Raw genomic sequence first — 13,629 nt, 5'->3', positions numbered from 1 at the left:
CTGGGGTTCATACTAATGTGGTGACCTAGGATGGAGCCATGGGTAGCCTCAGATGGGGCAAGTAGCTGGAAAGCCCACATGATTGGAGAATTAATGAGTGAGAACTTTTAGCCCCACCTGCAGGCCTCCAGGAAAGGAGTGGAGGGGCTGGAGATTACGCTGTATAAAAATATCAAGATTTGGATTTGATGAGTGTCTGGGTTGCTGGAGGGGCTGGTGCCATGTGGGAGGTGGTGTGCCGAGAGGAAGGGGAAGCTTCACACCTCTTCTGCCCCGTACCTTGCCCTACTCATTTCTTCATCTGTATCCTTTAGAATATCCTTTAGGATAAACCAGTAAACGTACGTGTTTGAGTTCTGTGAGCCGTCCTTGCAAACTAGTTATGCCCAAGAAGCAGGAGTGGGAACCTTTGTAGCCAGTCAGTCAGATATACTGGTGTTCTGGATGTGGGATTGGCATCTGAAGTGAAGGGAGTCGTGGAACCGAGCCCTCAACCTGTAGGATCTGACACGGTCTCTAGGTAGATAACATCAAAATGGAATTGGATTATAGGATACCCATTTGGTGTCCTCTGGAGAATTGCTTGGTGTGGGGAAAAAGCCCCCACACCTCTGGTCACAAAACTGTGCTGGGAGGATAGAATATATGAAAATTGTCAGAATCCAAATGGAGTCATTTGTGTTCCAAAAAAAAACTTCCTGCCTGGTCAGGCAAGTGGCTGACAACTGTAATCCCAACACTTTGGGAGACTGAGGCAGGCAGGAGGATTGCTTGATCCTAGGAAATGGAGACCAGCCTATGCAACATAGTGTGGCCTTGTCTCTAAAAAAAATTTTAAATTAGCTGGGCATGGTGGTGTGCGTCTGTAGTCCCAGCTACTTGGGAGGGGGACTGCAGCTGCACAGCACCATACCCAGGAGGTCCAGGCTGCAGTGAGCTATGATTGTGCCACTGCATTCCAGCCAGGATGACAGAGTGTGAGACCCTGTCTCTATTAAAAAAAAAAAGACAAATAGAGCCAGGAAAGGCTATGAAGAGAGAGCTTTCATGCATAAATACCAAAATATCCCAAAAGACTGCAAAAACCACAGCCTTGCACAAAGACCGTCATCACTTACACAGAAGATACTTCTGCAAGAACATCTGCCCAACAACTGCCTGGTCCAGCCGTGGACTGGTGTCATCCTTGTTATTGATCCATGTAGCCAAGGGTAATAATCTCAAAACAAGTATGTGATCCTCCTCGTTTTCCTTTAAAAACCTTTTGTCTTCCCTTATCTCCCTGAACACAGTTTACTATGGCATGTGTATTCCCATTGGAATACTTGATTCCTGAATAAATGTCACTTTCTTTTTAAAAGCTCCTCTCTCTTTCTTTTTATTTAGATTGATGAGTAGAAAGGAAAAAAGCTTTTTCCCCTTTGGACTAGTCAAAGGCAGTTGCAGTATTCTGGGGTAGAGGGTGGTGGCAGAGGTGTTGAGGCATGGTTGGAGTTTATTTATACTTTGAAGGTAAAGCCAACAGGATTTGCTGAAAGATTGGAATATGGGGTTGGAAAGAGGAATCAAGGATGGTTCCAAGATTTTTGGCTTAAAAAATTAGAAGAATGGAATCGCTAATTACTGAACTGGGAAGACCTGGAAGAGCAAGGTTTTGGGGAGAAGATCAGACTAAGAATAGAGAAGTCCTAGTCCTCAGGAGGTAGGTTTTTGGCTGTTAAAGTTAGATGTACTACATGGAGTTTTGTTTTGTTGTTTTTTTTTTTTTTGAGATGGAGTCTCGCTCTGTCACCCAGGCTGGAGTGCTGTGGCGGGATCTCAGCTCACTGCAAGCTCCGCCTTCCGGGTTCACGCCATTCTCCTGACTCAGCCTCCCTGGTAGCTGGGACTACAGGCGCCCGCCACCTCGCCCGGCTAGTTTTTTTGTAGTTTTTAGTAGAGACAGGGTTTCACCGTGTTAGCTAGAATGGTCTCAATCTCCTGACCTCATGATCCGCCCATCTCGGCCTCCCAAAGTGCTGGGATTACAGGCTTGAGCCACCACGCCCGGCCTGTACTACATGGATTTTTAATTTTGTTTGTTTTGTTTTGTTTTGTTTTGAGAGACAGAGTCTTGCTCTGTCACCAGGCTGGGATGCAGTGGCACGATCTTGGCTCACCACAGCCTCCGACTCCATGGTTCAAGGGATTCTTCTGCCTCAACCTCCTGAGTAGCTGAGATTACAGGCATGCGTGACCACGCCCAGCTAATTTTTGTATTTTTAGTAGAGATGGGGTTTCACTATGGCCAGGATGATCTTGATCTCCTGACCTCAGGTGATCCACCCACCTCGGCCTCCCAAAATGCTGGGGTGAGCCACCACGCCTGGCCCGGACTTTTGGTTTTGGAAGCATTCTTTTTTAAGTGATAAGGCAAAAAATATATTATCAAGAATTTTAGGTATATACTTTGGAAATATTAAAAGGAACGTGAGTAATTTATTATTATTTTTTTAATTTCTAGTCAGCAATGAGAGCCCAGTGTACTTTATGAAGTAGATTGCTTTACACCAGGGGTGAGCAAACATTTTGTATGATGCACAAGCAAGGAATGATTTTTATGTTTTTTAAATGGTTAGGAAAGTATCAAAAGAAAAAATGTCAGAAAAAAATCAAAAGAAGGGCCGGGTGCGGTGGCTCACACCTGTAATCCCAGCACTTTGGGAGGCTGAGGCGGGTGGATTCTCTTGAGGTCGGGAATTTGAGACCAGCCTGGCCAACATGGTGAAACCTCGTCTCTACTAAAAATCCAAAATGGCCAGGTGTGGTGGCATGTGCCTGTAATCCCTGCTACTTGGGAAGCTGAGGCAGGAGAATCGCTTGAAGCCAGGGGCAGAGGTTGCAGTGAGCCAAGATTTGAGCCACTGCACTCCAGCCTGGGTGACAGAGGAGACTATCTCAAACAACAACAACAAAAAAAGGAATACCCTTTCATAATAAGTGAAAATTAAATGAAATTCAAATTTCAATGTTCATAAATAAAGTTTTACCGGAACATAGCCATGCTCAATCATTTATGTATTGTTCATGGCTTCTTTTGCATACAACAACAGAGTTGGGTAGTTGTCACAGACTATGTGGCTCATAAAATCTAAATATTTATCATCTAGCTTTTTATCAGTAAACTCTGCTGATCCCTGTATAAGTCCTCTGAATCAAATTATTTCCAAAGAGTTCTGTTATAAAATTTGGAGTTTACTGTGCTATAAATTGCAAAGAACCATTTGGAAAACCCCTTTTAATCAGGTCTTTACATTAAAATGTTCCTTGATTTGTGAAAAACACTAATATTCAAGATTGGTCCAAAATTATACCAAATTGAAACTCTCAAGTGTTTTTAAACAGGAAGTTTTAACTTTTTTTTTTTTTTCGTGGAGTAGTCTGTCATTCAGCGTTTACTTTGGAACATTTTATTAGTCTTTTTTAAAAACCCATGAAATTTATAATAAAGTTTTTAAATCATTAAGGTTAAGTAATCAAATAAAACATTTTTTTGTTTTCTCCGTTTGTAAAACGAATACATTATTATTATAATTTGTCTTTGGCCATACCTTGTTGATAATTACTTATATAAGAAGACATGATATGTTTTCCTTTCTCCTATTTCACAAGAATAAGTACAGGAATTTGCTTAAGCTGCTCCAAAACTCAGTGAAAGAGACAGGATTAGGTTTTTTTCGGCATTGGCTTTTAAATGATAATAGATGGTTGTGCTGGGCTAAAATACTAATGCTGTGTGTATATTTCTATGACTTTTTTGAAGACAGCTTAAAAGCTTTATTCTAGTTATAAAAATGATACCTGTTCACTGTAAATAGAAACAAGTCAGGTATAAAGAAATACAAATCTTTAGAACATGTGGAAAGAGGCAACAAAATTTCATAAAAAGAAAAAGATAAAAATCTGAAATCATTAATTTATAAGGGAAAAATCAGGGCAAGGACAAATTATATTCCAGATTGGCCTATGGTGGGAGCACAGATTATATAAAGAAAAGTCAGTGAAGACACTTGCAAAGAGTGTGGGTGGAAATCACTAAGTTTTGCAGTTCTGGGGCCTCTTATGGTTTATTACTGTTTTGTTTTTTTTTTTTCTTTTAAATATACATTCTTTTGGAACTAAAGGTTTATTACTGTTTTGAATAAAGTAGAGGTATAAGTAGGATGCATATACCATAGTCTTGACTGCTTGAGATTCACAAAGGGTTTTCAGCTCAGGATTTTTTTTTCTCTTAAAAAAATTTGGCCGGGCGCGGTGGCTCAAGCCTGTAATCCCAGCACTTTGGGAGGCCGAGACGGGCGGATCACGAGGTCAGGAGATCGAGACCATCCTGGCTAACATGGTGAAACCCCGTCTCTACTAAAAAATGCAAAAAAACTAGACGGGCAGGGTGGTGCGCGCCTGTAGTCTCAGCTACTTGGGAGGCTGAGGCAGGAGAATGGCATAAACCCAGGAGGCTGAGCTTGCAGTGAGCCGAGATTCGGCCACTGCACTCCAGCCTGGGCGACAGAGCGAGACTCCGTCTCAAAAAAAAAAAAAAAAATTTGTTTTGATTTTTAAATTGTCAAAAAATTTATCATCTTAACCATTTTTAAGTATAGAGTTCAGGAGTATTAGGTATATTCACTTGTGCAGCAGATCTCTGGAACTTTTTTTCATCTTGCAAAACTGAAACTCTGTACCCATTAAACAACTACTTCCCATTTTCCTCTCCCCCAGCTTCTGGCAACCATTCTAGTGTCTGTTTCTTTTTTTTCTTTTGAGACGGAGTCTCGAGTCTTGCTCTGTCGCCCAGGCTGGAGTGCAGTGGTGCGATCTCGGCTCACTGCGACCTCTGCCTGTGGGTTCAAGCAGTTCTCCTCCCTCAGCCTCCTGAGTAGCTGGGACTACAGGGGCATGCCACCATGCCTGGCTAATTTTTTTTTTTTTTTGTATTTTTAGTAGAGACAGGGTTTCACCATGTTGGCCAGCTGGTCTCGAACTCCTGACCTCAGGTGTTCTTGCCTCAGCCTCCCAAAGTGCTGGGATTACAGGCTTGAGCCACTGCACCCGGCCTCTAGTTTCTGTTTCTATGAATCTGACTCAGTACCTCATATAAACGGAATCATACAGTATTTGCCTTTTTTTGTGACTGGCTTATTTCGCTTGACATAATGTCCTCAAGATTCATCCATGTTGTAGCATGTGATAGGAGTTCCTTACTTTTTGTTTTGTTTTTTTTTAAGTTTTAATCTCCAGTGTATTTCTGTTTATTATACTTTAAGTTCTGGGATACATGTGCAGAACATGCAGGCTTGTTACATAGGTATACACGTGCCATGGTGGTTTGCTGCACCCCTCAGCCTGTCATCTACATTAGGTAATGCTGTCCCTCCCCTATCCTCCTACCTCCCTACCCCAAGACAGGCGCCGGTGTCTGATGTTCCCCTCTCTGTGTCCATGTGTTCTCATTGTTCAGCTCCCACTTACGAGTGAGAACATGCAGTGTTTGGTTTTCTGTTCCTGTGTTAGTTTGCTGAGAATGATGGTTTCCAGCTTCGTACATGTCCCTGCAAAGGACAGGAGGAATTCCTTATTTTTAAGGTTGAATAATATTCCACCGTATGTGTATGCCACATTTTCTTTATCCATTCACTTATCTGCAGATGTTTGAGTTGCTTTCACTTTTTGGGTATTGGGAGTAATGCTGCAATGAATGTGGGTGTGCAGGTATCTCTTCGAGATTCAGCTTTAGAGGTTTTTTTGTATATGTACCTTTTTATGATGCTTTGAATACATACATGCTATTTTTAAAGGATTCTCAGTTTTCTGACATATGGTAGGACTTAGGAAGTAATCTCAAAGCATAATGTTGACAGGTTGTTAGTTGATGGTGACTGCAGCTAGGTGGAAGGTCAGAAGAATCTAGAACTTGTCCATTTATACTAAAGAATTTCATAGTAAGTACAGTATTATGAGAGTAATGTTCAATTGGTAGAAGATGCTATCTGAGTGGATTTAGTGCATTTCAGTTACCTGTTGGTGTGAAACGAATCACCCTGCAACTTAGTCGCTCAAAAATTTTAATGGTGGCTGGGCACGGTAGCTCATATCTGGAACTCCAGCACTTTGGGAGGCCAAGGCATGCAGATTGCTTGAACTCAGGAGTTTGAGAGCAGCCTGGGCCATGTAGTGAAACCTTGTCTCTACAGAAAATACCTTGGCAGGTGCCTGTAGTACCAGCTACTTGGGAGGCTGAGGTTGTAGGTTCTCTTGAGCTCAGGAGCCAGAGGTTGCAGTGAGCTGGGATCGTGCCACTATACTCCAGCCTGGATGACAGAGCCAGACCCTGTCTCAAAGAAAAATTTTAGTGGCTTCATTTATTATTTCATATGATTATGTGAGTTGACTAAGGAATTCTTTTACATCATACCATGTCAGCTGGGACAGCTGAAATGTCCACATGGCTGGCAGTTGGTACTAGCTGATAGCTGGCAGTTGAGCTCAAGTAGTCAGCCAGGGGTCTCAGTTATTTTCCATGAGGTTCTCTCCATGAGGCCAACTGGGCTCTTCACAGTGTGATAACTGGGACTAAGAAGGAGTGTTCCAGAAGAAGGGCTTGTCCTCCTGAGCCAGTGCTTATCAGGCCTCTATGTATATCATGTGTGCTAATGTTCCTTCAAAGCTAGTCACATGGCCAAGCCAACTCTGTACAGTGCAGGGACTGGCTGCAGGAGGGCATAAATTACCAGGAGATGTAGTTCTCTAGTCTTAGGAGGGCCATCAAGATAGTAGTCTACCATACTTGTGTAAAATGAGGCATTAATTTATTATTATCATTATTATTACTATTTTAGAGACAGGGTCTTGCTCTATTGCCCAGGCTGGAGCAATAGAGTGGGGTAATCATAGCTCATTGCAGCCTCCAAGTCCTGGGCTTAAGCAGTCCTCCCACCTCAGCCTCCCAAGTAGCTGGGAATACAGGAGTGTACTGCCATGCCCACCTGAAAAATAAGGCATATTTAAAAAGCAGATCTTTTATTGAAAATATTCTGGTAGTTTTTAAACTTAGGAAAGATCCGTTGATTCTTTTAGTGATATGTATTGTATTAATGCACAGTAAGATTTGATGAAGTCATTAAAATTCAGCCAGTTGGACTCTAAACCCAATAAAGATGTAAAACAGCAGTGCTCTGAGATGCATATTCAGTTTCAAAATATAGGAGACATAGAAATTACTCCATGCACTTTTAATTTGAAAATACTTTTAAAATGTGTAGTGTAATGTGTCTGTCCCAAAAGAGTAACATTCCTTGTAGAGTGTTTCTTTACATTGTGGAAAATTTTAAATTCACTTAACATTAGATTTTTATTAAAGCAAAAATATGTTTTCCTTATTAGCTTACCCTTGCGTAACTCAGATTAAACCCTTGATTGTTCAAATTAAACTGAAAAATTCTTTTGGAGGCCCAATTTTTGATTAAGTAGTTTGTCTCTAATTTTTTCAAATTTATGTGTATAAATATAACCTGTCATCAAATTAACGCTAAAATTCTATACATGTTTTTCATGATATGAAAACTATAAAACGAAGTTATTTGAATTTTTGTCGTTTTTATCATTTTATTTTTATTTTCCAGTGCATCTATCCTTTGGGCTCTAAATCACTTAATAACCTAATTTCTCCTGATTCGGAAGAATGTCACACTCCACATAAGCCTCAGAAAAGGAAAAGTATGGAAAGCAGCTATAAAGATTCGTTTCTTTTAGCAAATTCCAAAAAGACTAGAAATCATATTGTTACTGATGGTGAACAGATTTTGAACAGCAAGCATAATGGAGAAGTATATGATGAAAGCTCATCAAACTTACCTGATAGTAGTGGTCAACAGAATCCAATTAGGACAGCTGATTCCTTGGAGCGAAATGAGATTTTGAAAGCTGATACTGTTGGTATGGTTACTACAAAAGATCCTGCTACAGTTGATGTCTCTGGAACTGACGGACTTTCCCCTCAAAATGAAGGATGTACATCTAAACCGGAAATGCCGTTGGAGAGCAAATGTACATCATTTCCCCAGACTTTATGTGTCCAGTGGAAAAATGCTTATGCTCTCTGTTGGTTAGACTGTATCCTGTCAGCTTTGGTGCACTTGGAAGAGTTAAAGAACACCGTGACTGGACTGTGCTCAAAGGAGGAATCTATATTCTGGCGGTTGTTTACAAAATATAATCAAGCAAATACACTTCTGTATACCAATCAGTTGAGTGGCGTTAAAGGTTGGTACTAATATTTTTATTTACTTATTTATTTATTTGGAGGCAGGGTCTTACTCTGGCACCCAGGCTGGAGTGCACTGGTGTGATCACATCTCCTTGCAGCCTTGACTTCCCCTGCTCAAATGAGCCTCCCACCTCAGCCTCCCAAGTAGCTGGAACTACATTCGTGCACCACCATACCCAGCTAAGATAGTGAGATGGGGGCCTCCCTATCTTGCCCAGGCTGGACTTGATTTCCTGGGCTCAAGCACCCTTCCTGCTTTGGCCTCCCAAAGTACTGGGATTACAGGCATGAGCCACCATTCCAGCCTATTTGTCTTTACTCCTTAAAAACATTAATGTTGAGTTTTGTCTCCCAGCATGTGGGAAAGATACCGTCCATTGCTTCTGTTTTCTGGAGGCCTAGGAGCAAGGAGCCCAGGAACAGTATCACGAAGCTTGAGATAATACCAGTTACATTATCCTGACAGCCCTAAAGTCAGTCTTTTTTTTTTTTTTTTTAAGTTCTGGGGTACATGTGCAGAACGTGCAGTTTTGTCACATAGGTATGCGTGTGCCATGGTGGTTTGTTGCACCCAACAACCTGTCACCTACATTAGGTGTTTCTCCTAATGCTATCTCTCCCCAATCCCTCCACTCCCCAGCAGGCCCCATTGTGTGATGTTCCCCTCCCTGTGTCCATATGTTCTCATTGTTCAGCTCCCACTTATAAGTAAGAATATGTGGTGTTTGGTTTTCTGTTCTTGTGTTAGTTTGCTGAGAATGATGGTTTCCAGCTTTATCCATGTCCCTGCAAAGGACATGAACTCATCCTTTTTAATGGCTGCATAGTATTCTGTGGTGTATATGTGCCATAGTTTCTTTATCCAGTCTATCATTGATAGTCATTTGGGTTGGTTCCAAGTCTTTGCTATTGTGATTTTTTTTTTTTTGAGAGGGAGTCTCACTGTTCCTTACGCTGGAATGCAGTGGCATAATCTCAGCTCACTGCAACCTCCGCCTCCCAAGTTCAAGCAATTCTCCTGCCTCAACCTCATGAGTAGCTGAGACTACAGGTGCCTGCCACCAGGCCCGGCTAATTTTTGTATTTTTAGTAGAGACAGGGTTTCACTATGTTGGTCAGGCTGGTCTTGAACTCCTGACCTCATGATCTGCCTGCCTTGGCCTCCCAAAGTGCTAAGATTACAGGCGTGAGCCACCACACCCGGCCTAGGCAGTCTTTTTCAAAACTGTGAGACTGTGCTTCTATCTTACTTAGCCTGTCAGGATAATAGTGGTTAGTTTTAAGTGTACTGAAAAGCAGAATGAAGAAGTGAATAAAAATCACCCATAATCACACAACCTCCTAAGATCTCTTGTCACCCTAAGGGATATGTTTTTCATTTTATTCTCTGTAAAATAGCATACTTATGAACCCACCTCCCAACGTATGAAGAATTAAGACGCTCCCAATAACTTACATTTACTTATGTGTTCCTCTCATCCCATTCTCTACCTCCCCCCATAAGTAATCATCATCTGAGTGTGTTTTATCATTCCATCTTTTCTCAGTTTTTCTTACATGTATATATCTAAACAGTATACAGTAGTCTCCGCTTATCACAGTTGTACTTTTCTTGGTTTCATTTAACCCAAGGTCTGAAAGTAGATGAGTATAGTACACTAATATATTTTGAGAGAGAGAGAGAGAGAGGACACCACATTCATGTAACTTTTTTTTTTTTTTTTTGAGACGGAGTCTCGCTCTGTCGCCCAGGCTGGAGTGCTATGGCTGGATCTCAGCTCACTGCAAGCTCCGCCTACCGGGTTCACGCCATTCTCCTGCCTCAGCCTCCCGGGTAGCTGGGACTACAGGTGCCCGCCACCTCGCCCGGCTAGTTTTTTGTAGTTTTTAGCAGAGACGGGGTTTCACCGTGTTAGCCAGGATGGTCTCGATCTCCTGACCTCGTGATCTGCCCGTCTCGGCCTCCCAAAGTGCTGGGATTACAGGCTTGAACCACTGCGCCCGGCCTCACGTAACTTTCATTACAGCGTATTGTTATAATTGTTCTATTATTAGTTGTTGTTAATCTTACTATGCCTAATTATAAAACTTGATCATAGGTATGCAGTTATAGGAAAAAGCATAATGTGTAAAGGGTTTAGTTACTATTCAAGGTTTTAGGCATCCACTGGGGTCTTGGAAGGTATTCCTCTCAGATAATGGGGGACGGATAGTACTAAACCCTGTATATATAGTGTTTTTCCCTATGCCTACATAATTATGATCAAGTTTAATTAAGAATAAATTAAATGTGGGCCAGGTGCAGTGGCTCATACCTGTAATCCCAGCACTTTAGGAAGCTGAAGCGGGCAGATCTCCTGAGGTCAAGAATTCAAGACCAGCCTGGCCAACATGGTGAAACCCCATCTCTACTAAAAAACATAAAAATTGACTAGGCGTGGTGGCACACGCCTGTAGTCCAGCTACTCTGGGAGGCTGAGGCAGGAGAATTGCTTGAACCCAGGAGGCAGCGGTTGAACAATCACTTGAACCTGGGATCACACCACTGCACTCCAGCCTGCCTGGGTGATAGAGTGAGACTCTGTCTCAAAAAAAAAAAAAAAAAAGTAAAGTAAATGTGGCTCAACACGTTGCTGTCAATTGGAACACTTGTTTCTTACTGTGTCTTCCACCCACAAATTGAATGCTTTTTCCATCTTACCACTTATCAGGCACTGTGGCCATAAGTTTAGCAGTTGAGATGCGGCAGCAAAATTAGCACCAATTTCTTTTTCCTTCTTCACAGTTTCAAGGATAAGAGATTTGTTCTTAGATCTCAGCAACCTCAGCATATGATTTTTTTCTTTAAGTTGAGAACTTTGACCTTTTCACTTAAAAGAAGCATTTTACAGCTTCTCTTTGGCGTATCTGAATTGCCAGCATCACTATGCTTGTGCTTTGGGGCCATTGTTAAGTCAAATAAGGGTTCCTTGAACACGAGCACTACAACACCATGGCAATAGATCGCGTCACCCAGATGGCTACTAAGTGAACCACAGGCAGGGAGTGTAGACAGCTTGGATACACTGGACGAAGGGAAGATTCACGTTGCCAATGGAAGACAGCAGGACAGCAAGATAGTTCATGATGCTACACAGCTTGAAATTTAAAGCTTATAAATTGTTTCTGGAATTTTCCATTTAATATTTTCAGACCATGGTTGACTTCAGGTAACTGAAATCATAGGAAGCAAAACCATGGACGAAGAGGGGCCACTGTATTGCCTAATTTAGTTTGTTTTGAACTTTAAACAAGGGGGTTGTACAGTAGGTCTTCTGGGACCTTTTTTTCTTGTAAAAATTTATAGGACTGCTTGTAGTTGTGGCTCATTGATTTTTCATTACTATATAATACTTCCATTTTGTAAATATAACAGTATATTCATCTACCTGTCAGTGGACAGTTGGTTTTATTTTTTTTTTTTTTTTTTTTGCCATTATAAATGCTGCTGCCGTGACCATTTGGGGGCAAGTCTCCTGAGGCACAGTGTAAGAGTTTCCCTTCTGTATACCAGAGGAATGGAAAATTACAGATTCTCGTGTCCAAATTTACAAGATAATGACAGTAGTTTTCCAAAGTGGTTGTACCAATCAGTTCTCCCATTAACAGTGTATATGAGAGCTCTTCCTGATCCATATATTCTCCTTGGTTTATTTTCACACTTGAGATTTTTGCTCTTTGAGTGGTATAAAATCATCTGTGATCTTGATTTGCCATTTCTACATTTTGAAAAGGTTGTTGGCTCTCTGTGTATATATTGCTCATATTTGTTCCCTCTTCTGTGAAATGCCTTTTGTATCTTATCCCTATTTGTTCTATTGATTGTCACATTTTAATCGATGTGTATGAGTTTGTTCTTGTATCATTGTTGCTAGAGTTACATCAGATGTTTTGCTGAATCTGCTCCTAATTTGCAGCTTGTGTTTTTACTTTTTCTAAGCTATCTTGATTTATAGGGAAGTCTTTATTTTTCCATTTGGAGCTAGTAATGTTTATGGCTTTTTAAAGAAATTATTGCTATTCCCAAGGTCAGAAAATTATTCACCTATATTTTCACTGAAAAGTTACAAAGTTTTGCTTTTGACATTGAAATTCCTCTTTCAGTTGGAATTCATATTGATGTGTGGTATGAGGTAAGGATCCATTTTTGTTCCATTTGCATAGCCAGTTTTTGTAGCTCCACTTTATTTTCTCACTTGATCTGCCTTGCCACCTCTAGCATGTATCAACATTTCATGTATGTGTGCAGCTGTTCCTTAACTCTCAATTTTATCCTCTTAGTTACTTTGTCTAACCCAGCACTCATACTTTTAAAATTATTACGGCTACCTTGTAGGGCAAGAATCCTTACTTTCATTCAACTTCTTTTGAAGTGTCTTGATAACATATTTTTTCTGATCTTACTTGGCCATATATATTTTGGGGACAGATGTGACATCATACCAAGCTTTCTTTGCTTGACATTGTAGGTATTTTCTTATTCATTAATGTGCTAAAAATTTTGAGTTGGTCTTACAATCTTTTATATGGATCTTATACATTGTTTCCCTGTTATTAACCATTCAGGCTGTTACTAGTTTTTGCTGTTATAAATTAACACCAGAACAAATATCCATATATCTTTCAAATTCATTACTGACTAGTATCCTAGGAGAGATACTAAAATATGAATATTAAAGGTCTTGCTAAATACAGTTTTCCAGAATGGTTGTACCGATATATAATTCCATTTTCATTATGTAGAAAAAAATACCTCAGTGCTTTCTAACCACCTTTGGTTAGAACATTCAAGACGTTATGGTTTTGGTAAGAAATACTTTGTTTCAATGTAGGTTTTCTTTGAACTTTTTTGTATGTGTCAGTCATTTACAGTTTTTTGCAATTTTTAAAATTCAGTTTCTCACAAGCATTTTTGCCTTGACTTTTCTTCTATTTCTGCTTTCTCTAATTACAGGAACCCCAGTGTTAAGTAGGTGACAGTTCAGTTGTTTGTTGCAGAAGAGCAGCAGTTCAATATTGGAATTAACTTTCAGTTTATGTTTTTATCTGTTACTAATTTTTTACAGAATAAATTTAGTTTTTATAATCTGGTTGTTTATATGTTTGAGCTGCATTACTTTGCAGTGTAAGTGTTTTTTGGCATGGTCAGATAACAAAAATTCTGGTTAATGCTTATTTCATATTACAGGAGAATCCAGATATTTTCATTAGGGAAACATATAAGCAGAGTGTGATCAGGCTGTATGAATTATTTATAAGAGATGTGAGTGAAAAGATCTATTTGTAGC

At 40.4% G+C, this 13,629-nt stretch overlaps 1 protein-coding gene across 2 annotated transcripts in view; it reads left to right on the top strand.

Annotated features, from left to right (window-relative positions):
* USPL1 (ubiquitin specific peptidase like 1) overlaps positions 1 to 13,629 on the top strand; it is a 43,087-nt gene that overhangs the window by 5,897 nt on the left and 23,561 nt on the right. For both annotated transcript variants that reach the window (XM_023208767.1, XM_023208766.2), the window contains one exon: positions 7,659 to 8,298. In XM_023208767.1, coding sequence (XP_023064535.1) covers positions 7,755 to 8,298 — 544 coding nt within the window. In that variant the 5' untranslated portion in view covers positions 7,659 to 7,754. The remainder of the gene's footprint in view (positions 1 to 7,658; positions 8,299 to 13,629) is intronic.

This window comes from Piliocolobus tephrosceles, chromosome X (genome assembly GCF_002776525.5).
Source record: "Piliocolobus tephrosceles isolate RC106 chromosome X, ASM277652v3, whole genome shotgun sequence".
NCBI classification, from domain to species: Eukaryota; Metazoa; Chordata; class Mammalia; order Primates; family Cercopithecidae; genus Piliocolobus; species Piliocolobus tephrosceles.
This window is presented reverse-complemented; position numbering and strand designations above follow the sequence as displayed.